The sequence below is a fragment of the Apodemus sylvaticus genome, chromosome 7 (assembly GCF_947179515.1).
Source record: "Apodemus sylvaticus chromosome 7, mApoSyl1.1, whole genome shotgun sequence".
Classification (NCBI taxonomy): Eukaryota; Metazoa; Chordata; class Mammalia; order Rodentia; family Muridae; genus Apodemus; species Apodemus sylvaticus.
This window is the reverse complement of record NC_067478.1, coordinates 17,833,208-17,856,183: the sequence shown is the minus strand read 5'-3', so window position 1 is coordinate 17,856,183 and position 22,976 is coordinate 17,833,208. Positions and strand designations below refer to the sequence as shown.

At 44.6% G+C, this 22,976-nt stretch overlaps 1 protein-coding gene across 1 annotated transcript in view; it reads right to left on the bottom strand.

The window, feature by feature from the left end:
• The window catches only part of Col6a6 (collagen type VI alpha 6 chain), a 135,993-nt gene that overhangs the window by 98,785 nt on the left and 14,232 nt on the right, over positions 1–22,976 (bottom strand). Inside the window, exons 2-3 of the mRNA XM_052187444.1 lie at positions 20,654–20,770; positions 322–419 (exon numbers count right to left, since the gene is read on the bottom strand). Coding sequence (XP_052043404.1) covers positions 322–419; positions 20,654–20,742 — 187 coding nt within the window. The 5' untranslated portion in view covers positions 20,743–20,770. The remainder of the gene's footprint in view (positions 1–321; positions 420–20,653; positions 20,771–22,976) is intronic.

The window sequence follows — 22,976 nt, the reverse complement described above, 5'->3', positions numbered from 1 at the left end:
CTTAACCTAACAGAATTCTCAAGGAAACCTGGAATAGTTTCAATTAAGGACAAAAGGATAGCTTTCCTATATTTTATCAGTAGCCCAGGATTTCCAAAGAATGCAGAGTAACCAAAAAATAAATAAATAAATAAATAAATAAATAAATAAATAAATAAAATAAAATAAAATAAAATAAAAAATGAAACTTTGCCCTCAGATCCTCACTAGCACTGAAATCACGCAGGGTGAAACAAATGTCCCAACTTTAACAGCTTACCCTCATTCACTAGCTAGTGCATATAAGAATTATGAAAAGGAAGTGCTTCCGTTTCTTCTTACCAGAATCTTGGTTCATACACACGTGGAAACAAATCATTGTCAGGAACAAGATCAGCCGCATTTTCAGGTTGTAGGCTGAAAAATCCCCAGCGTGTAAGCTGAAAACGGCAGAAAGGCAAACAGAAAACCATGGAAATGTTATTTGCACATCAGGACTCACGCAGGTGATGGCAGGCAAACTTATACAGTAAACTCTGTGTGATGAAGGGCACCAAGTAACAAAACCTCATATGCCTTCTAAACTGTGAGGCACCTTGGAGGAAAGGGAGGCCCCCTTGCAGGCTTGCCTTCCTGGTTCTCAGACCTGGAGAAAACACGAGATGCTGGGCAGCCGATGGAAGTGGCCAGATGCACCGTGTCCCAATGCACCCTGTTTACTCTCTGCCATGACAGTGTGGAGCTCATTGTGATGAGGTCTAAGACTGCTAGTTAAATAGGCAATGATTGCCATTTCTTCATATTTTTAATTTTGAAACAGGGTCTCACTATACAGATCAGGCTGGCCTTGAACTCAGAGATCTCCTTGCCTCTGCCTCAGAATGCTGAGATTTTATGTAGCACGAGGCCCAGGTATAATTTCTCTCCTATATTCTTTTTTTAATTCTTAACTTTAAACTTTATTATATATTTAAAAGGATGCATATTTAAACTATCACACACTGAAATTAACCAGACCCAAGGACTATAAAACTCAGTGAGCTTCTTTTATACAGTTAGAGTAGACATTTGGAACAGAAGCTTTGCAGATTGGTACTGGATTTTATACTTTCACTATTGAATGTATTTTATACACTATCCACCATCAAAGCCAAAACTCCATGACAGAATCATAACTAGAAAAACAATAGCCTCACATATTTTCATAACTGGTATCTATAACACCATTCACTCCTTCTTTATCCTCTAATATTTTCCTTTCTTGTTCTCTTCATGATATGTAGTACCCAAATGTACATGTGTCTGCATATATACATATACTATTGGTTAGATTCTGCATACAAGGAGAACATGAGGTTTCTAAGATGGTGACTTCACTTAATATTATGCATTCCAAGTCTATTCATTTTTCTGCAAATTTTGTGATTTCATTTTTCTATAGACCTGAATAGTATTTCTATTTCTAAATATATTTTATATACTTAATTTTTATTATTTGTTCATCTGTTAACAGATAGATAGATGGATTCTAATGATTTGCACTTTATTCTTAAATTGAAGAAGGAGAAAGAGAAGAGGAAGAGGAAGAGGAAGAAGAGGAAGAACAGCAACAACAACAACTTGAGCTATGTGTTGAAGATGGACTCTCACACCTTAGAATGTGGTACTCAATCTGCATCTATCTGCCTGGATCCACACAAAACCGAGGTCTCACAGTTCCAGCTTGGTTTAAAGCATTTTCATCTACCCTGGAATGCCCATCACAGAGTTAAGAGAGAATATGAGATATATTACAAATAAATATAAGTACATGGAGCTTTTTCCACTATTTCTTCACTAAGCAAGTGAGCTGGTCCATTTTTTGCCACTAATATTATTTCCATGTCCAGATTAATTGCTACCCAAACACATATTCGGCTATGGACACTCCATTCCACTTCAAGGTTCCTCTCAAACTTAACATTTGCATAGTCAGAAAATGGACTTTTGACAGAGGAACTCTATTCCTATTTCCCTGCCTGTTCCATTGTCCCTTTGATTTCTCCAACTTGAGACTTTGTTCCAGTCCTTCATAAGAGTCTAGACAATTCACACTCTGGAAGCAATGCCAATTATCAGTCATAGTCAAGTGGAAATGAGTGCTGCACTTGGCTCCTAAGAGGCCATTTGAGCCAACCTTGTCAGTCAAAGGAGCCAAACCTTAAAACAGAAAGCCTAAAGCAGGCATCATCTGCATATGCATTTTCCTGCTGGTGTGTATAATCAAATTCTGTGTGTTGTGTGTGTGTGTGTGTGTGTGTGTGTGTGGAGAGAGAGAGAGAGAAAGAGAGAGAGAAAAGAAGAAGGAGGAGGAGGAGGAGGAGGAAGAAGAGGAGGAGGAAGAGGAGAAGTAGAGGGAGGAAGAGGAAGAGGAGGAAGAGGAGGAGGAAGGAGAGGAGGAAGAGGAGGAGGAGGAGAAGGAGGAAGAGGAGGAGGAAGAAGAGGAGGAAGAGGAGGAGGAGGAGGAGGAAGAGGAGGAGGAAGAAGAGGAGGAAGAGGAGGAGGAGGAGAAGGAGGAGGAGGAAGAAGAGGAGGAAGAGGAGGAGGAGGAGAAGGAGGAGAAAGAGGAGGAGGAGGAAGAGGAGGAGGAGGAAGAGGAGGAGGAGGAAGAGGAGGAGGAAGAAGAGGAGGAGGAAGAAGGGCTAGAGGAGGAGAAGGAGGAGAGGAGGAGGAGGGGAGGAGGAGAGGAGGAGGAGGAGGGGAGGAAGGGGAGGAGGGGGAAGAGGAGGGGGGAAAAGAAGAGCATAAAATAAGCAATGGAGACGACCTTTAAGTCCAAGCTTGGTTTAGCAGGGCCGGCAGGGTTGTAGCTCAGGGGTGAAGGGTTTGCCCCTCCCTACCTTCAGTCCCAAGTGAAAAAAGCACAGAAGGTGAAGATATGGGCTTACTTTTATTTGTATCAAAATATAGATTTTGATATAGATTTAAATCTTGCCCACTACCATAGATTCTCTCATGAGTATTATGAAAATATCATAGTAATATCTTATGTCTGCTTAAAGACATAAGAATGAGAGTCTTGAAGTCATTAGCATAAAATTTAAATTCACAGCAGACTTCACCTTAATTCCATAGTTATCATTCTAATGCTGATTGCCTCACATTATACAAACCAAAGTGGGGGTCTCTATAATCTGTGCTCTGCTGGGTCACATCAACTCAGAATTCTAGGTCTTTGCAAATTTCTGCTGTGAAGGTGAGAGTGCCTCTTATACAGTGCAGCTGCGAAGCCTGCTAAGTCACCCAAGCTCTGGCTCCAAGGCTGGCCAAACATTCAGGTTGGGAATCAGGGTCTGCAGAGTGACTTCTGCCCCACACGAGCCAACTCATAATCCAGGCCATATCTACAAAGTAGATATTTTAGAGTCCAGGGGAATGTAGAAACAACTTTGGCAACATTGAGATGAATGCCATTTATGCTTCACGTTTTAAATGAGGCATGCAGGACACATCAGTTCTAGGCACCGGCTTTCTTTTTCTCCAGAATCGAGCAAGTGCATTATCAGCTGTTTACTGGAAGAAGCATTGGGATCTTTGCCAAGGTGTTAAAGAGAAAGAGCTGTCTATTCATTAACCCTTAAGGGGGCTATCACTCCCTCCGAACTCAAAATGAAGAAAGGATAGTGTTCTATGTGAGCCTAGGTCCATGGTAAGAGGCTGCAGGCTAAGTCCTCATCCACATGATGGGGATGAATGAATGAATGAATGAATGAATATGGACTTGGTGACCATAAAGAAAATACCACACTCAAGCAAGGCTAACAGTTAACGTCACAATTCCCAGAATCTCACAAAGATGATCACACTGGAGCGTGGTTATCGGGTGACCTGTCACTTTGCAAAGTCGACACTTTTCTGTGTTGAGATGTGTTGGCAGAGAGAAGAGAATTAAAGTACAAAGTGTTGTGACTGAGGCTCTACCCCTATCCGCACTGTCACATGGTGTGGGACAGTGCCACCCCTCTTCCCTAGGTGCCTCATCCAAAGCACCGGTCCTCTAGTCACTTCCATCTGAAGGTCCACAGTTTAGTGTTCCTTGATCTAATCCCTATAATCCAATAAAGAAAAACAAATAAAAACCCAAAAACAATGACAGGCCTGGTAGGGTTGGCCAATAATCTCAGATCCCTAGGACACTAAGGCATAAAGATCCCAAGCTCAAGGCCTGCCCAGACTCCAGAGTCTGTTTAAGGCCAGCCAGGGCAACTTAACTGGAAACTTGTATCAAAAGTACATTAAAGAGCAGGGAGGTTAGGGATGTAGCTCAGCGGTAGACTGTGGACCTAGAATATGTCAGTACCATGACAAACACATTGACTGACAGGAGGGCAGGCGGACAGGCAGCAGCAGAGGTAACAGACCTGCTGGAACCCTTCGGGGCTTCTTCTCTGAATCAAGCAGAGGGGGCTGACTCTTCAAGATGCACACCCACTAGGTAGTAACTGTCCATTTAGACACTGGAAATGCCAGAGATCAAGCAGGGTGCAAGCACATTCAGATCAGAAAGCAGTAAACTAAAAAATGATTTAAAAGTTTAGTTGAGCTTTGAAGAGAAATCTCAGAGGACCAGTCAATAAAAAAATAAAAAAATAAAAATAAAATATTTTCTTCATTATAAGGTCTTCTCTTAAGAGAAGTCTGGATCTGACCTGCTAGGATTTTTTTCCCCTAAGCCTAATCATCTGCAGGAAACGAAATATCCGATCTCAGCCCCATAATCCTTCCGTGTGTTAGCCATCCACGTGGGAGCCAGTAAGGACCCAATACCACCCGCTCCTTCCTAAGGAGGCAGGGCTGAGGAATACAGGTTAGTTTTGCCATCTGGAGGCTCAGGCTCTTTACCACAGGACCACAGAACATCCTCTCCTGCTCCATCAACCACCAAATTACTGAATGCATATTTACAGGAATTAATTTTACCCAGTGCCTCATATCCAACTACTGAGAAAACATTACAGGTCAGAACCACAACTTGCAGAGGCTCAGCACGTGTTTGAACCAGACTCAGGTACAGCTGAGATGGTGCAGCAAGCCCAGGGATTGAAAGTGTAGAGAGCAGAGAAGAAAAGCAGCACATCAGACTCCTCAGCTCCAGTGAAGGGCCAGAGGTGTCTGCTGGGAAACTGAACACTTCGTCGGAAACAGAATGCTGGGATCTGGTCCTGGGGGAAGTTATCTCCACAGAAACCACCCAAACTGAAAAAGCAAACTGAGGAGAGGAGAAGAGAAAGAGGAGGAGGAGAGGCAGAGAAGAGGAGAAGGGGAGAGGGGGAGGTAAGGGGAGGAGGGGGAGGTAAGGGGAGGAGGGGGAGGTAAGGGGAGGAGGGGGAGGTAAGGGGAGCAGGGGGAGGTAAGGGGAGGAGGGGCAGGGAAGAGGAGGGGGCAGGGAAGAGGAAGAAGAGCAGGGAAGAGGAAGAGGGGGAGGGAAGAGGAAGAGGGGGAGGGAAGAGGAGGAGGGGGAGGGAAGAGGAGGAAGGGGAGGGAAGAGGAGGAGGGGGAGGGAAGAGGAGGAGGGGCAGGGAAGAGGAGGAGGGGCAGGGAAGAGGAGGAGGGGCAGGGAAAAGGAGGAGGGACAGGGAAGAGGAGGAGGGACAGGGAAGAGGAGGAGGGGCAGGGAAGAGGAGGAGGGGGAGGAAAGAGGAGGAGAAAGAGGAGGCCCAAGGATTACGTGACTACAGAAGGGAATATGCCAGAAGAAGGAACAGAAAACTTTAAAGTGATGGCGACGATGTCCCCCTAGATTGGTGACAGAGTAAGTAAGAGGTGGCACAGGAAGCACAGCGAACAATACCAAGCAGAATGAGTGCCAGACACCAGGCGAGAATGATATTGCTTGAATTTCAGAAAAACCAAAGATAAAGAAGATATCTTGAAAGAAACCTAAGGGGTAATTTTTTCACCCACGAAGGAAGAAAGATTAAAACACACCTGAAACTTTCTTGCAAACCATGTCTCTTAGTTAGGACCACTATTGCTGTGATGAAACACCATGACTAAAGAAACCCAGGGAGGAAAGGGTTTATTCACCTCAGCTTCCACATCACTGCTCATCACTGAAGGAAGCCAGGTCAGGAACTCGGGCAGGGCAGGAACCTGGAGGCAGGAGCTGATGCAGAGGCCATGGAGGGCGCTGCTCACTGGCTTGGTCCCCATGGCTTCCTCAGCCTGCTTTCCTATAGAACCCAGGGCCACCAGCCCAGGAGTTGCCACACCCACAGTGGGCTGGGCCTTCCATGATCAATTGCTAATTAAGAAAATGTCCTACGGTCTTGCCATGCATTATGCAGGCATTTTCTGAGTTAAGGCTTCCTCCTCTCAGATGACTCTAGCTTCTGTCAACTAGCCAGTAAACCACGGGAGCAGGACTAGAACAAGGAAATATCTCAAGAGCTGAGCGGATGTTCCATTCCGCAAAGTTGCCCTTCAAGGATGGAGAAGGGAGCCAGAGAGATGCCTCGGTGGGTAAAAGTTCTTGATGCACAAACATGGCGATTCCAGTTTAAATCTCAGCACTAAACAAAACCCTTTCCCCCCATGGGAAAAAAATGTGAAGGAGAAGGTGTGGAAAAGGCATAACAAGAAAAGGATCAACTCTTTAATAAATAATGGGGAAATGGACCATTCACATGGTAAACAATAAAACTGGACCTTTAACCCATACGACACACAAAACTCTACTTGGAAATGATAGATCTAAATAGCAGACCCAAAGCCACAAAGCTAAAAGAAAACATGGGGGGAACTTATCATGGCGGTGGCCTAGACAATGGTGTTTGGCAACCACATCAAAGTTCAGCCTTCAAAAGCAAAATCAAATTAACTAAAGTGCATCAAACTGAAGCAGCAGCCAGCAGAAAGCAGAGATGACTTTCAGGGAGAGGGGAAGTATTTGCCAACTATATATCTGTAAGAGGTTAAGATAAGAACAACAAACTCACAGCTCACAATCCGAGAGCCCAGAGATTGCTGGCAACAGCAGAACAGACAACCTGGTTATAAATGGGTCAAATGGAGCCAGGTACCAGACAGACATTTCTCCAGGTAATAAAAATGGCCACCAGGTTCATGACTTAACAAAAACAAACCCATCACCAATCTTCAGGAAGATGCAAATCCGAGCTCAAGGAGATGTCACCTCATACTTGTTAGAGTGGCTGTCACCAAAACAAGAGGTGAGTGAGGATCAGAGTAACCAAAGAAGCCATAGACAAGGTTGGTGTAACACACACCAGTACAGCCATTGCGGAAAGCTGCACAGGGGCCCCCAAAGAAGCCATATACAAGGTTGGTGTAACACACACCAGTATGGCCATTGCAGAAAGCAGCACAGGGGCTCCCAAAGAAGTTAAACATAGAACCCCAACAATGCCTCTCTGTGGAATACACCCAAGGGTGTGAGAGCACCCCGTGGGCACATCTCTGAACCCATGCTCACAGGCATCGTTCATAACAGCGCAAGATGTGGGAACAACTTAGGCAGCTGCGGAGGGCTGAATTTTTAAGTGTGATGGATTTATATATAACGTTATATGCATAAGAAAACTAATTATCTTTTAAGAGGAAAAGGGATTCTGTCATTGGGTGCTGATGTTAAAAGAAATAAGCCAGACACAGAAAGAAAAGATGCATGGTCTCATTTTTAGGAGGAATCTTAAAACAAGAGGAAAGAAGAGGAGGAAGAGGAGGATTGCTGGTGGAGAAGAAGAAATAGGCGAGCCTTCTCAAAGACTATAAATCCAGCCGGGCGGAGGTGGCGCACACCTGTAATCCCAGCATCTGGGAGGCAGAGGCAGGCGGATTTCTGAGTCCGAGGCCAGCCTGGTCTACAGAGTGAGTTCCAGGACTACCAGGGCCACACAGAGAAACCCTGTCTTGAAAAAACAAATCCAACCCCTCCCCCAAAGACTATAAATCCACACATGCCTAGAATGGGTAAATCTGCATGTTCAATGTATAACTCGGGGATCACAGTTAATTCCGGAGCTTTTACCTTCTTGACACATGTAATGGTTAATCTTGCAAGACTATATGTGTGCTAATTATTAATCATTTTTCTACATATGAAAATGTAAATGAAAGTTTTTCGGGTAAGAAATAAAGGAAGGAATTTGTTGTTGGTGGTAAAGGATTAGTTGTCAGTTTCTACTTTGAAGATATCATAAAAGAATTTCTGTTTAGGTCAGCCAGGGATCGGCAAAGTTCTAATCTACACAAAGAAAAAGCGAGCATTAGAGAACTGCCCGGACAGGTGGCTGTTTGCTTAAAATAATAATGACGTATTGATTCCATACACTCAGATACATATGTGAACAATAAAAGTTGTGTACACTCAGATAATTATGAAACCTTCATCCAAACTTCCCCCTTGGTGACATCTTAAGCTGCACGCGTCAGGTACCTGCTGACATGCGTATGGGGGTTGCACTGTGCAGTACATGTGAGACCTGAGAGCCAACCACTCAAGATTCAGAGACAGCACTGTAGCAGAAGATTAGAGACAGCCTCAAAGCTTGGTCTACACCAAGCACCTTTCACTTAGTTGAGTTCATGTAAAAGCTGCTTCTTGTTATAAAATAAAATTAGTTTTATTTATTTCTAATTTATTTGTGTACGTGGAGGGAGGTTCTCTATGCATTGTCACAAAGGTGTTGGTCAGAGAATAGCTTGGGGAAGTTGGGTCTCTCCTTCCTGGGGATTGAGTATCAGGCAAGTGCCTTTACCTGCTGGGCCATCTTGGGAGCTTCAAACCAATTTAAAAAAAAATAACCATTTCAGCATACAAATAGCAATTTTTCTTTGAAATAATTTTTTCATCATAATATGTATACCTTTTCCCTCTTGTGAAATATCTATCCAGGGAAAAGTGTAGAGTTTATCTGTGGAGTTGAAAGAGAAAGGCACAAGTATTCACCTGGATGAAGAGCGTGCCCCTCAGCAGCTCCCATGGGCCCCACCCCTCCAAGCTTCTCCCTTTTCACTTAGAACCACCCGAAATATTGCTGATGATTTTTAAAAATCACGTTATGCTTGCACTTTGAGACAACATACATTAACGCTGTCTGATCGATGACTCTTCTTTATCTTTTTGTTTTAGGAAAATCTCAAGATGACAGAAAAGTCACAAGATAAAGCAATGAAGCACCCATGTGTGTTCATGTGTGTGTGTACCTGTGGAAGCCACAAGTCAATAACAAGAGTGGGTGTCTTGGGCTGGAGATAGCTCAGCGGTTAAGAGCACTGACTGCTCTTCCAAAGATGCCGAGTTCAAATCCCAGCAACCACATAGTGGCTCACAACCATCTGTAATAGAATCTAATGCCCTCTTCTGATATGTCTGAAAACAGCTATAGTGTGCTCATATTAATATAATAAACAAATTAAAAAAGAGTGGGTGTCTTCCTCCATGGCACGCTACGCTGTGAGTATCTGCCACTGACCTTGGAGCTCACTGACTGGACTGGCTGCCCAGCAGATCCCGATCTCTCTCCCTCTGCCTCTTTCCCATCTTCCCCCTCTCCACTCTCCTCCCTCTTCCTCTCAGTCCTGGGGTTAAGGCTTGAATCACTGGTTCCTGGCTTACATGGGTTCTGTGGATCAGAATTCATGTCTTCATGCTTTTTCTTGGTCCAGAGCCATGAATGAATATATAACTGCATATTCTTCATCTAGATACCCAGCCATTAGTGTTTTCTTTATATCTCAGTAGGTAGAGAGAGAAATAGATGTAAATCACATAAAAATGTACTAAGCTTTGGTCTTCGGCTGTACATTAACAGGCTTATGTTATACAAGCTATTTTACATCCTTTTTCATTATTATGAATTTTGGGATTGGTTTATATTACAAACACTACAATTGCTTGTTTTACAATTTCTCATGTTGGCCTCTGTATTTGTACCAAATAGCTTGTTAAGCCTTTTCCAGGACGAGAGTTATTTGCATTAGCTTGATTCTTTTCTATCATAAACAACACTAGCTTGTGTGCAGTTGTGTAAGCCTCTTTGTTTATCTGTTAGGTGTGTGTCTACCAGTGGCAGAAGGAATCTGGGGTAGGCATCCTCAGGCCTATGATGGACCGTCAAGCTGGTTCTCTGGAGGTGCCGGTCTCCCTCCCCGCAGCCAGGTGTCAGAACTTCAGTGCTCTGAATCCTACCTGACACCTATCAGGATTTTAAAGTTTTGACAATTAGGGATGCAACAGTAGCTCTTTGCTTATTAATTTATATTTTCATAACTTCCACCTGATTAATTTTTATACACAACTGAATCTTTGGGTTTTGGAGATAGGTGGTGCTGATGAATCGTTTTTTAATGAAGTATAATGATATGTCAGAAATGCATATTGAAATAACACAAAAGTACAATAGGGAGTTACTTTAAAATAGAAAAGATCATGCAGACATTTCAGTGCTTTCAGATATGTTAACAAGAGCAAAGCAGGAAGTACTTAAGTAAAAAGAAGGCTCCTAGCTGTCACTGGAAGTACCTATATCAAGACTCAGCTATTTGCTGCAGTGTTTGCACCAGTCTGAATGGGAATTCCCATCAGGAAAACCTACCCCCAGATGCTATGGCAACTTCAGTCACAACTGCCAAAACCCAGAAGCAACTGTGGTGTTCATAAAGAAGCAATGAAACCAGGTCCTTCAGAGAAGGGAACAATATTCATCACGGAAACAACAACAACAACAACAACAACAACAAAATATCCGGTCATGAAAAGACACAGAGGAAACAAATGCTCATTTCTAACAAGAAAAGGCTGACTAAAAAGGCAGCCTAGTGTGCTGTTCTAGCTGTACGATATTCAGGGAAATCAGGAGGTGATTGAAAAGTCAGTGGCCACCAGGGAGGACCAATGGGATGGACAAATGGGATGACTAAAGAGAGGGTCTTATGGTTGTTGAGTTTTGTGATATTGTGATAGCAGACAAATGTCATTCTAAACTTGGCTAGACCCATGGAATGTAAGAGCCAAGAGTGAGTCCTAGTGTAGACTCTGGATTCTGAGTGATGATGTGCCGTTGAAGTTGGATTCATCAGTCATAACAAATGCTTTGAAAAGATCCTGGGAAAGGACTGCGCATGAACCAGAAAGCTCTTGGGGAGACCTCTGTACCCTCAGCTCAACTTGACGGAATTCTAGTTGAGCCTTGAAACATAAACTATTTTTTTAAGTGGAGGGATAATAAACATAAGGTCGAGAAGAGCAGATGGTGGCCTGGGAGGATGATGAGGAGGGAACTCATCATTAGAATCCAGTTTTAATGAGTAGATGTTTGTGGCTTAGTAATAAGCAGCATCTTACAAGGACCCATGGGTGAGAATGTGGGATGGGGAAGGGGTTAAAGACCAATCCAGTTCTGTATATCCAAGACTCAATTAATGTATGTGAATATGATACACACATTGAAAAATATAAATGCTGTTAGAACAAAGAAAAGGACCGGTAGTGAAGCCAGTGTCTTCACAGCCAGTGAAGGGCCCCGGAAACTCACAGTGTTAGCTGCAAAGCAAACAGCAAAGCAAGAACAGATTTACTTAGACCAACAATAATACAAAAGCCACTTTCTCCAGGTCTGTGCTTCATGGCACCAAGCAGGATCCAGTTAAAGAGACAGAAGGAAAAAAATATTTTCTACAACAAAATTCTACCAAGGAGCAACGCAGGTCCCTGACTGGGCACTTCCAGACATTCAGCAGAACTAGGACCCAGATCATAGCGAGGTCGCAGGTGAGCTTCTGCCAGCCAGGACTACACTGAAGGCACAGGGTGGGAACTGCCACCCATAGAGATAAAGAAGAGTCTCCCATCAGCGGCCCCTTCCAACTGGTTTCTGTCTAACTAGCCAGAAAGTCTCACCCTCAAGTACCAATGTTGGAGGTTCAGGGCTCCTCTCAACATGGGTCTCTGAGTGGCTTCATGGACAGGGATTGTCAGCAAGGGCATCTATGCACCTGTGTAAAAATGTAACAGGTGGACCAGCAAATAGGTCAATGCTAGCTGACATTATTTGTGTGTGTGTGTGTGTGTGTGTGTGTGTGTGTGTGTGTGATGTATGTGTGTAGTGTGTGTATGTGTGTGTATATGGTGTGTGTATGTGTGTGTATGGTGTGTGTATGTGTGTGTATGGTATGTGTATGTGTGTGTATGATGTGTGTGTGTGTGTGTGTGTGTGTGTGCAGTGTGTGTGTGTGTGTGTGTGTATGTGTGTATACACAGAGGCCAGAGGCCAATTCTGGAGTCTTCGCCCACTGGTCTCCATCGTATTTAAGACAAGTTCTCTCACTGAACCTGGAGTTCACTGATTTAGCTAGACTGGCTATGGAGTGAGCTCTGGGCTTCCTCCAGCCTCTGCCTCCTTGGTGCTGGGATGGTTGGCTTATATAACTGTACCCAGATTTTTAAACAATAATAAAAGGTTACTGGGGATGCTAACTTGGTTCCTTGTGCTTTTGTGGCAAACACTTTACCAACTAAGCTGTGTCCCCAGCCACAGATGACATTTTTATTCTTGTCATCATTCTGCTTACAATGGGACAATTTACAAGGGATCTAGAAATGACACTGACTAAGAACATTCCAGAAGGAAACCCGATTCCCAAGCTTTCCCTGCATGCTTCCTAACCTCAGCACATACACAGACTTGTCTGGGTCCATCCGTGTGCACCTCTCCAGGTCATTTCATGGCCGCTGTTTCCCTGACTCCTTACAGCATGTGCCTGAAGCTTGTAGGAATTTCCAGCCCTCCTCACAGAGGCTTGGCAAGGCCGAGTGCTTCCAGCCGCAGGACACCAATCCAATGCTTCCTCTACCGAGCCATTGCTGCAAAGCTCAAGCTGATACCCTGTTCTCCATAGACGAAGGAATCTTAACTAATGTGTTTGAAAGCCCTGGGTAATCTATGTTTGCGGCTAATTTTTATTTTACTTGAAATTGTTTCTTTAAGAGGTCTTCTGCATCAATGACGGAACTCAACTGAAGCAGTCTCTCTTCAGCTGACCCCATTATGTATGAGAGAGGCACTCGCTCTCCAATTTGCTTTTTTTTCTGTGTCACCCAGTGGACAAAAGCCAAACCAATACAATTCACAAAAGCCAACAATGACATCAGCTAGTCTGAAATCTGTTCAACAAAATCCAGGAGGCCCAGAGAAGTAATAAAAGACTCTGGTCACTGATAAAATATTTATTAACTGTGGCCAAATCAAAAGCAAGACTAGGTTAGTATAGTAGGAAACATGGTCAAGGTTAACTGATCCTAATTACCAGCTCAGCAATTAAGCACAAAATAGACATTCACCAAATATCTTCCAATTGTTGACTTTATAAGATCCAAATTCAGAACAGCAAAATATCACTAACAAGAATCCCACAGAGAGAAACCTCATAAGGCTGACGAGGGCTTTCAGCTGACATATTGAGTGATATCAGCAATATTAAGTTGAGAGTAGAGAACCAAGGACAATATATTTCAACCTTGTATTGAGCAAAATTAGCATGGAGTGATGTGTAAGATCCCTCAGCTTGGGCGACCATGATGGGTGGGACACAGGGCCATTCCTGAAACGAGGAAGATCAAAGCCAGGAATACAGTTGAGCTTGCCTAGAAAGCTCAACGTCTTGGGTGTGAACTTCAGGATCCTGCAAAACCAGTGTCATTGCACCTGTGACCTCCGAATGTGGGAGGTAGAGACAGAAGGACATGTAGTGAAGGCCATCCTTGGTTAGGGCAGTGGCTCTCAACCTTCCTGATGCTGCCACACTTTAATCCAGTTCCTCATGCTGTGCGACCCCCCCCAACCATAAAATAATCTTTGTCCCTACTGCACATTGCAATTTGGCTGTTATGAATTACAATGTAAATATCTGATATGCGACCCCTGGAAAGGGTCATCTGATTCCTCCAAGGGGTCCCAGACCACAGGTTGAGAACCACTGGGTTAGATAGAGATTTCTAGGCCCCTGGGACCTGCATGAGACCCTGCCTCAAAAGTGAAAAGAGCAACCAACACTCAATACTTGTGTGACAAACATTGTTCTAGGGAGCCACACAATTCTCAACGATCCAATGAAGTATTAAAAATTAACCAACCATTCTTCCAGATGAGACTGAACCCAAAGGTTAGCTTGTCAGAAGCCATGTTGCTATCAATGGTCTCACCTCAGTCAAACAGCAGCAGAGCGTCTCCAGCCTCACTTGCCTAGGCTGCAGGAAACAGGAGATCTACACTCGGAGCTGTAGCACAGGCACACAGTAATGACTAGCTAGCTACTAAAGTCTTCAAAGCCAAAAGTACTGTCCAATCTTTGGCTAGTGTCCCTTTCAGCACGATGCCCAGGTAGCAACTCAGAGATCATTGCTAAGTCATCTCTTTTTTTCCCCCATGTTCCTGAGTTTTGCTGTTGGTTTTAGTTTTTAGTAAATTGGTCTAGGACTCAGCCATTTCTCAACACCTTTAACACTTCCATTCTAAGACATCATCCATTTACCTGAATTTAAGCAAAATATGCCTAGATTCCTTGTTCTACTCTTGATCAATTATAGGTCATTCTAGAATGCTTTATCTTAAAACATAAGAAAAGAGGTTATCCCACACTTACTCAAACTCCTTAACTCATTTGTCATGCCCTCACAGATCCGAGTGTTACTAAGCCTCTATCCCTACCCTCTTCCTACCAGCCCACAGCACCCTGGCTTCACTGAGCCTGCCTGTCCTTATTTGAGACAATCTTGCTGTCCCTCAGAGCCTCCACATCTTCTGTCTCCTTACTTCCCTCCACTGACAGGTCTTCCCTGTGGCTAGCATCCTGTTGTGTTCTGAATGTGAGAGTCCCATTGGCACAGGTATCTAGACACTTGGTCCTCAGTGGATGGTGCATTGTGGGAGTTTGTGGAACCTTTATGAGAAGCAGGTCACTGGGGACATGCCTTGACACTTCATAGCCCAGCCACACTTCCTGTGACTTCCTGCTTTCTAGATGCAGATGCCAAGTGCTTAGCCAGCCTCCTGCACCGGCACCCACATTTGCTCTGACTCTCGATTTGTCTTCCCCACAACCATGGGCTCGATCCCTCTAGGAGCCAAAATAAACTGTTTCTTCCTTATGCTGCTTTCGTCAGAGTATTTTATCATAGCCACTGAAAAGCAGCTAAGACATGCTTCCATTGGGAGTAACTCCGCGTTCCCGTCTCTCCCTCAGCCACTGTCACTGTCTTATTTCTCTTCAGAGAACGTGTCTTCATCTGAGAGGCTATAGGGCAATGTGCTTCCTCATTTATGTTCTTGCTCACTCATAAAATGAAATCAGGTGACAGGCATGGCAGGGTATCCCTACAATCCCAACACTCGGGAGGCTGAGGCAGGAGAATTGTCAGAAGCTAAAAGCCAGCTCTGGTTGTAGTGTGGGTTCCAGGACAACCTGAACTGTAAAATGTAAGACTGTGAAAACAAAACAACAGCAATCTGGTCAGATGGTTCAGTGGCTGAAAGCACGAGGCTGGCGGCCTGAGTTCAGTCCCTGCAACCCACTGTCTTGGTGTCACTGTTGCTGTGATGAAATACCACGGAGGAGGGTACTGACTCCTGAGCTGTCCTGTGACTTCCACATGCATCCTGTGTCAGGCACATGCCTGTCTGTATTCACACACACACACACACATACACACACACACACTCACACACACACACACACCACAAACATCATACATACATATCCCATACATTAAAAATATTTTTAAATTATTTGTAAGAAGGAAAGAAGAAGAAAAGAAGCCACTTTTCTGGGACATCTTTAGATACATGAGGATCTCTCATATGCTTGAAAGGAACCACCCCGATGTGGTACCAGGGCAAAAAGGGAAAAAAATCTATGAAAGCGAGGACCGCTGGAGGAGGCAGGGTACAACAGAGATGTAGCACACGGGCGCCAGGCAATAAGAATCTGAATGCAGCTGTAAAATACATGAAAGGTGTTAAAGGGACTGTGGAAAGCATAGCGATCTCACGCGCAGTCTTCACAGGACATAAAACCACTGGAACCCAAAGGATATAAAACAGAGTTTGAAAGCAAACATCAAAACATGGACCTGTGCAAAGGATATCTGCTGAACCAGATCGAGGGTGGTAAATATCCTACTTCATATAGGAAGCTGAAAGCCAACAACTGTGTTCCCAGAGGACAGCAAAGACAGAGTTTTATAATTATCTAACACAGAGGGAAGAGCGCAGAGAGAGAGCTGGCACAGGTCTAATGGAAAATCTGAGGAAGATATAGAAAAGAGGAGGTGATTTTTGAAGAGGTTGTGGGTGGGAATGTTTTAGAATTGAGAGTACAAATTGTCAGGGCTGGAGAGATGGCTCAGCCGTTAAAGGCTGGGCTCCCAACCAAAATGTCAAAAAAATACAAATGGTTCTGAAGTGGTAAATGTATCAACACTGACTGGGATATGCTGGGCAGACGATTTATTCACATCAACAAATGCCAGAGAATAAGTATCTTCTGTCATAGGAAACATTTTATATGGAGATCTTTTATAATTAGAAATAAATGTAAAAAAAAAAAAAAAACGTAACTGATTAGAAAAATAAACTGACACAGGATAGACTGAAGCAGCCGGGAGGTGGCCAGGACAATAGAAGGGTCCCCTAGCCCTGGAGCCTGGTGCAAACTCTTGCCAGCAATGAAGCAAGACTCTCCTCATATTAAGAGCTGCTTCTGACCTTTCTCTCTTCAGAGCCATAAACCTGTGGTTTTCTAGGAATCTCACTAGAAATCCCATTTAATTACAGGAAAGGGCCTGAACAAAACTACTTGTACACTCCCCCCCCCATACACACCCACACACACCCACACCTCCCTGGCTCCCCGGTTGAGGTTATCAGACTTGTGTGAAGTCACCCTCCAGTCTCAGCTAACACGAACAAGGAGGGGAGACAGACAGGGGCCTCGGCAGTGTTTCCAGATCTAACTTAAAAGCCAACAAATGATGGCTAATGTTACGACAAGCAGCTGCAGCTCCACACGGAGGTTTGCCTCACTCTCTGCAAATCCATCATAGAAAAGGCCACGCCCACGCTGCTGTTGCTGCTTCCATTCTTTACAAGTTCCTTCTTTCTATAAAACTGTAGCTGGGCAGTGGTGGCGCACACCTTTAATCCCATCACTTGGGAGGCAGAGGCAGGTGGATTTCTGAGTTCAAGGCCAGCCTGGTCTACAGAGTGAGTTCCAGGATAGCCAGGGCTTCACAGAGAAACCCTGTCTCGAAAAAACAAAACAAACAAAAAACCAACACACAAACAAAAAACAATAAAACTGTGATACCACTTCACACAGGCCAGCCCCGAGAGTCTTTCCTGCATTGAAGCCAGGAATCCAGAGGCTTGGCCAGAATCAAGATCCTTAAAAGGTGAAGGGAGCCCTGGGCTGCCGAATCTGACAGCTTGAAACTGACAGAAACTACTTCTAGATTATTTTTTTAAACCTAAAACACTACTAAAGGATATGTTTGAGTAAGAAGAAAATTAAAACCAGTAAGAAAGAAGAATGGAATGCAGGAAACAATAGAAAAGGAATTTGAAAACATAGTGATAAATCTAAGAACCGGTTGGAACAGTCTAAGAACTAATTGGAAAAAATTAAAATTTGGGGTGTTTTAAAACAAAGGAGAAAGCAATTAAGAAAAACAACTTTGGAGTTTGTATATTGTTTGAGAGGGATGCCTAGATGCTAAGGTTAAACTGTGGTAATGTCACAGGAGAGACATTTGAAAGGCAACATAGTAAAAGGTATCCCCCCCAAATATCGAGAGGAAATTCTCAAGAAGGAAACAGGATAGACCAAAAAGGAGAACTGGATTTATCAGAGTATATGAAGTATTTTGACAAACCTGTAGAAGCCAGCAATCCCAACACAAATGGCAGTTAGGAGTGTGAAATTCACAGTTGAAGATAATGCAAGTGGCTAGAAGGCATGGGAAAGGCCCACTCCTTGCAGCTCAGAGCCATGCACCTGACCCTCAAGAGTCTGGAGGCCCCAGGGAGTTTAGAGGTCAGGTGGGGTGGGGAGTAGGGACATCTCTGTGGAGACAGGGGGAGGGAAGGAGGTATGGGAGAATGGAAAGGGGTTGGCAGGGTGGGGAATAAAATATGGAGTATATAAAAATGTAAGAGATTGCCCTGTACCCAGTATGCCCTGAAGAAACACAAGCCAGCTCCATGCAGGGAGCTTAGGAGAGATGCTGTGCCCGTTAGCAGGTGGCTCAGCCATTCTCAGCCCAGGTGTGAAGCATGAACTGACTTTGGCCAGCAGCCTAACCCAGCCACAGAAGAACCACAAGAAATAACTGTTACTTTAGGCCACTACTTTTTGAAATGGATTGTTCTACAAATATAGGCAACTGGTGCATACAGAAGGCCACATCTGGTTTCTTGAGGTGCTGAGCTTCAGGCATCTACAGATGATCGCTGAGTAGGGAAGGATGTCCCAGAGGCAGAGATGGCTGCAGTATTGGAGCAGAATATGTTATCATTGTTTATATGCCTGTGTTTGGCTGCTCTGGTCTAACAGCCCCTGGAAATGTAAACCCGATCCACACAGCCCTGGACCTAGGGAACTCGGGGTGCTGGGAATGAAGCTGGTGGACCTGACGTAATATGATGCAGGGGGAGGGGGGAAAGGAAGAAAGCAGGACCGAAGTGTCCCAATGCTCTACAGGGAGAGCTGGTAGGGATGATGAAATGCTACTTCCATGTTGTAGTCGCCCCAGTGAAATCTGAGTAGTGTCAAACACAGGCACTTCTGGAGGAAATAAAGACCTAGGCAACGGAGATCAGGAGGGATCATTACAAGTTCTTGACTTGAAACCAAGAACTAGGCAAACTGCTTTGCCTGGCAAAAGCTCCATTGGGTAATGTGTCAGTCTCAGAAAGACACAGCTAAGACTCTATATCAGTGGTTCTCAACCTTCCTAATGCTGAGACCTTTGAATACAGTTCCTCATGCTTTGGTGCCCCTCCCAACCGTAAAAGTATTTTCTATGTGACTTCATAACTGTAATTGTGTTACTGTTATGAATCATAATGGAAATGTTTGTGTTTTCTGATGGTCTTAAGTGACCCCTGTTAAGGGTCATTCAACCCCCAAAGAGGTCACAGCCCATACATAGGCTGAGAACTACTGCTTTATATATTTCTTCAAACAGGATTCCAGCAAGATAGGAAACAGAATGCAAAATGTGACATGTAAACTCATTCATTTAGTAGTTTTGGAAGCTCACATCTTTTTTTTTTTTTTTTTTTTCTGGTTTTTTCGAGACAGGGTTTCTCTGTGTAGCCCTGGCTGTCCTGGAACTCACTCTGTAGACCAGACTGGACTCGAACTCAGAAATCCGCCTGCCTCTGCCTCCCAAGTGCTGGGATTACAGGCGTGCACCACCACACCCAGCTCAGCTGTGCTTCGGATCCTCTGACTCCACAGTAACCAGAGCTAACCTAAGTAGCTCTCGTCTCATGGATGCTAACACTGAAACATGAAGACCTCTGCTCTCTGAGCCATATGTAGAAAAGCAGCAGACTTTTAATTTAAATTACTTCCTACTCTTTTCAGGACCACCCCTGCCTTCCGGATGGTTCTGCAGAGATGTGGGAAGCTGCGGATTCAGGTGGGAACTCGGAAGCTGGGAGCTTCCAGGTCTCCCTTTGATGGGAGGGGTTTGAGCTAAGTCTTGTGGGCTGTGGTAAGTTTGTTGTATGCGTAGCTCTGGCCAGGATCTACACGTCTAACATCCAGGCGATGCTCATCTGGTCTAGAGACCATACTTTGACCATCATGCTTCTAATTTACTGAGCTGTCCCTCCATCATTAACACACACGTAATCCATAAAAGTAACCTGAACCCCATCTACAGCCCCATGTCAGAGAGGTGGATGGGGAAGGGCCTGTGGTGCACATGCAGCAGGTCACGATGGGTTCAGCAGGAGGGAAGCAGGTAAAAAGGAAGGACCTTTGTCCTTGTTGGTGCCAGAGTCTCTGCACTGGAGACGCGGTCCACTTGGCACCATCTGGAGGCAGCTTTGATTTTTACAGCTGGGAAGGGCAAGCACAGCCATCCCGTGCACAGTGACAAAGGGTGATGCTAAAATTCCTTCAGGACAGTTTCCTGCAACAAAGCATGACTGTGCACAAATGTCAATGACTGATAAATGATTCAGGCTGAGAAACCGAACACACTGACTTCCTCCAGGGCTCAGAGTGTGCTTGGGATGGAAAGAGATTTGTGTTAGGGAACCGCCTCAGCCAATCACAAGGCTAGCAGGTCCCAAATTTACCAATTGGAGATGGAAACTGGAACTGGAGTTCAGCCTCCACTGCGGAGGCCATCTGTACGGAGGATTTCTTTCTCCTTGGGGGAGCCTCCGGCCTTTTCTAAGAGTTTCACTGACTGACCCTGCACGATCTCCTGGGTTAAATGTTAATCACTTCCGAAAATTATCATGACAATCGCCTAATTCTCAGAAAAGCTGCGAGGCAGAGTTTACACTTGTTTAAAGATAAGGAAATAAAACACAAAGACATGAAAGACTCCGGGCTAGGTGCGAGCTTCTGGACCCTTGCCATCTGCTTGTTAACTTACCTTGCGCAGGCGCAGTGTGGAAATAATCCTGCTCTTTTATCTCTTCTCACCCAACTGCGTAGGTCACTGCGATTTTTATCACTTTTCATCTCATAGGCCAGATGCTGAGGTGCAGAGCTGCAGGACGGGTTACCCAGAATTAGATAAACAGCTTACAAGATAAACAGCTTACAAGATCCAGGATGTGGAGTGAGGCGGCCTGGCTCCTGGCTCCACACCCTAACCTGTGGTCCTCACTCTGGAGCCAACTTCTTTCTCACCAGACGGCCGGCCCCACCCCGTCATGATTTGACTGATCTGAAAGGTCTAGAGGATGGATTGATTTTAACCCAGAAGGTTTAGGTACAGCTGGGATTGGGAATGAACAGGTGCTGCCTGACCAGGGATCAGCCTGCTGCGACCTGGGAGGCTAATCTAACACCCACCGCTGTGTGCTTTGCTAACTGACGTTTTTAGTAGATCTCAGCCTCCCCTGATCACGTATGAACCAGCTACAATTGCGATTACATCACAGCGGCACACTTGAGTGGCTATAGCACTAAAGTGCTCGTTATATGTGTCTTTCCAGAAACACAGCCAACGTTTCCTTATTCCGTTGCCCTCTTAAATGTGATCCTCTGATCAGCATCGTCAACATGGTCAGGAAGCTGTTAGAAACATAGACTCCAGCCCACACCCTTCTCAGAATCTGCAGTATAACTAAGCCTACATCCATGCCAAGGCTTGAGGAGTTGTGCCCTGTGCCCATCTGGATGCTGCCACCCTCTCTAGCCTTAAGATTTATTTTTATTACATTATTTGTTACATTATTTTATTACATTATTTTTATTACATTGCTTGTTGTGTGCATGTATGTGTAGGGACACATAAGTGCCAGGGTGTGTGCGTGCATCATGGCATACAGGTAGAGGTCAGAGGACAGCTTGCAGAACTTGGTTCTAGTCTTCCACGATGTGGGTTCCAGATACTGGATTCAGGTTGTCGATCTTGGTGGCAAGTGCCTTTACATTCTCAATTTTCTCCCTGACCGCTCACTGTCATCCTTATCCCTTTCCTCACTCCTGCTTAGTTCTTCCTCAGTAAGTAAGGTCCTCTGTCGGAGTTGGCCCTCTTAGCATTTTGTCATTTTGTCATTTTTCTTCAACGCAGCATTCAAATCAGTGACCGATCATTTACTGGAGTAATTTTCTCTTTGACATCTGTCCTCCGTGAAACTGGAAGCCTCAGGAGCTTGGGGTGTAAAATAGCTCTAAACTCCGTAAATCAGCGGGCATCCTTGGAGCTGGAAGCAGGGGGATCAAGAGTCCAAGGTCATACTTGGCTGCGTGGAGAATCTGAGGCTAACCCGGGCTATGTGAGACCCCCATGTCAAAAGCAAGCAAAGCATAAATCTAGGCTAGGGAGATGTCTAAGGGGGTAAAGTGCTTGCCAGGAAAGCATAAGGACCAGAGTTCAAATCTCTTAACACCCAAATAAAAGCAATCATACCAGCACATTCCTAAAACCCCCGCACCAGGGCCATGAGAGCAGCAAAGACAGGCAGGTCCCAGCAGCTCCCTGGCCAGGCAAATGGCTAAGTTCAGGCTCAGAAAGCTAAGGCAAAACAATAGGGGAAGACAGCTGAAGTTGATCTCTGGCCTTTACATGTGTGCATGTGGGCAAGTGTACTCTAGACACACATGCAAATACATATACAACACACATATACATGTACAACATGCATGTATCTGTGCACACGCATCTATAACACACATACATGCACATGTACAACACATGCATGCACACATATAAGCAATATACATACAAAACACACAACATACACATTCAATATAGGCACATGTATGACACATGTACAACACACATATGCCAACATGTAAAAGTACACATGTACAACACACATCTATGCACGTGTACAACACACACACACAAAGAAGTGGAAACCACACTGACTTAATATTAAGTAGGAAACAACCAGAAGAAAAAAAAATGAAGTAAGTTATTAGGAAGCTCTTAGACCAAGGAGCATGGCGCCTGGGAGGCCTGGGATGATGAACAAGAGGCTTCAATTCCCTCCCTTTGCATTCTGGGGCGAAGATGTACTATTCAATCACATAGAAATCGTCAAGGGTTTTGGGAAACCTCTGCAGAGCAAGGATCCAATTTCACCAGCTGTTCACTAAGTGAACTAGCCATCTCCATCAGGAATTTAATTAGGAAGCCCAGAATGTGATCCTGCCTGAGAAAGTTACATTGCAGGCAGCTGCTTCGCCCCAAGAGACCAAAGGAAAGCTGGCTGCTGTGCTCCTCTCCCTCTTGATGAGAG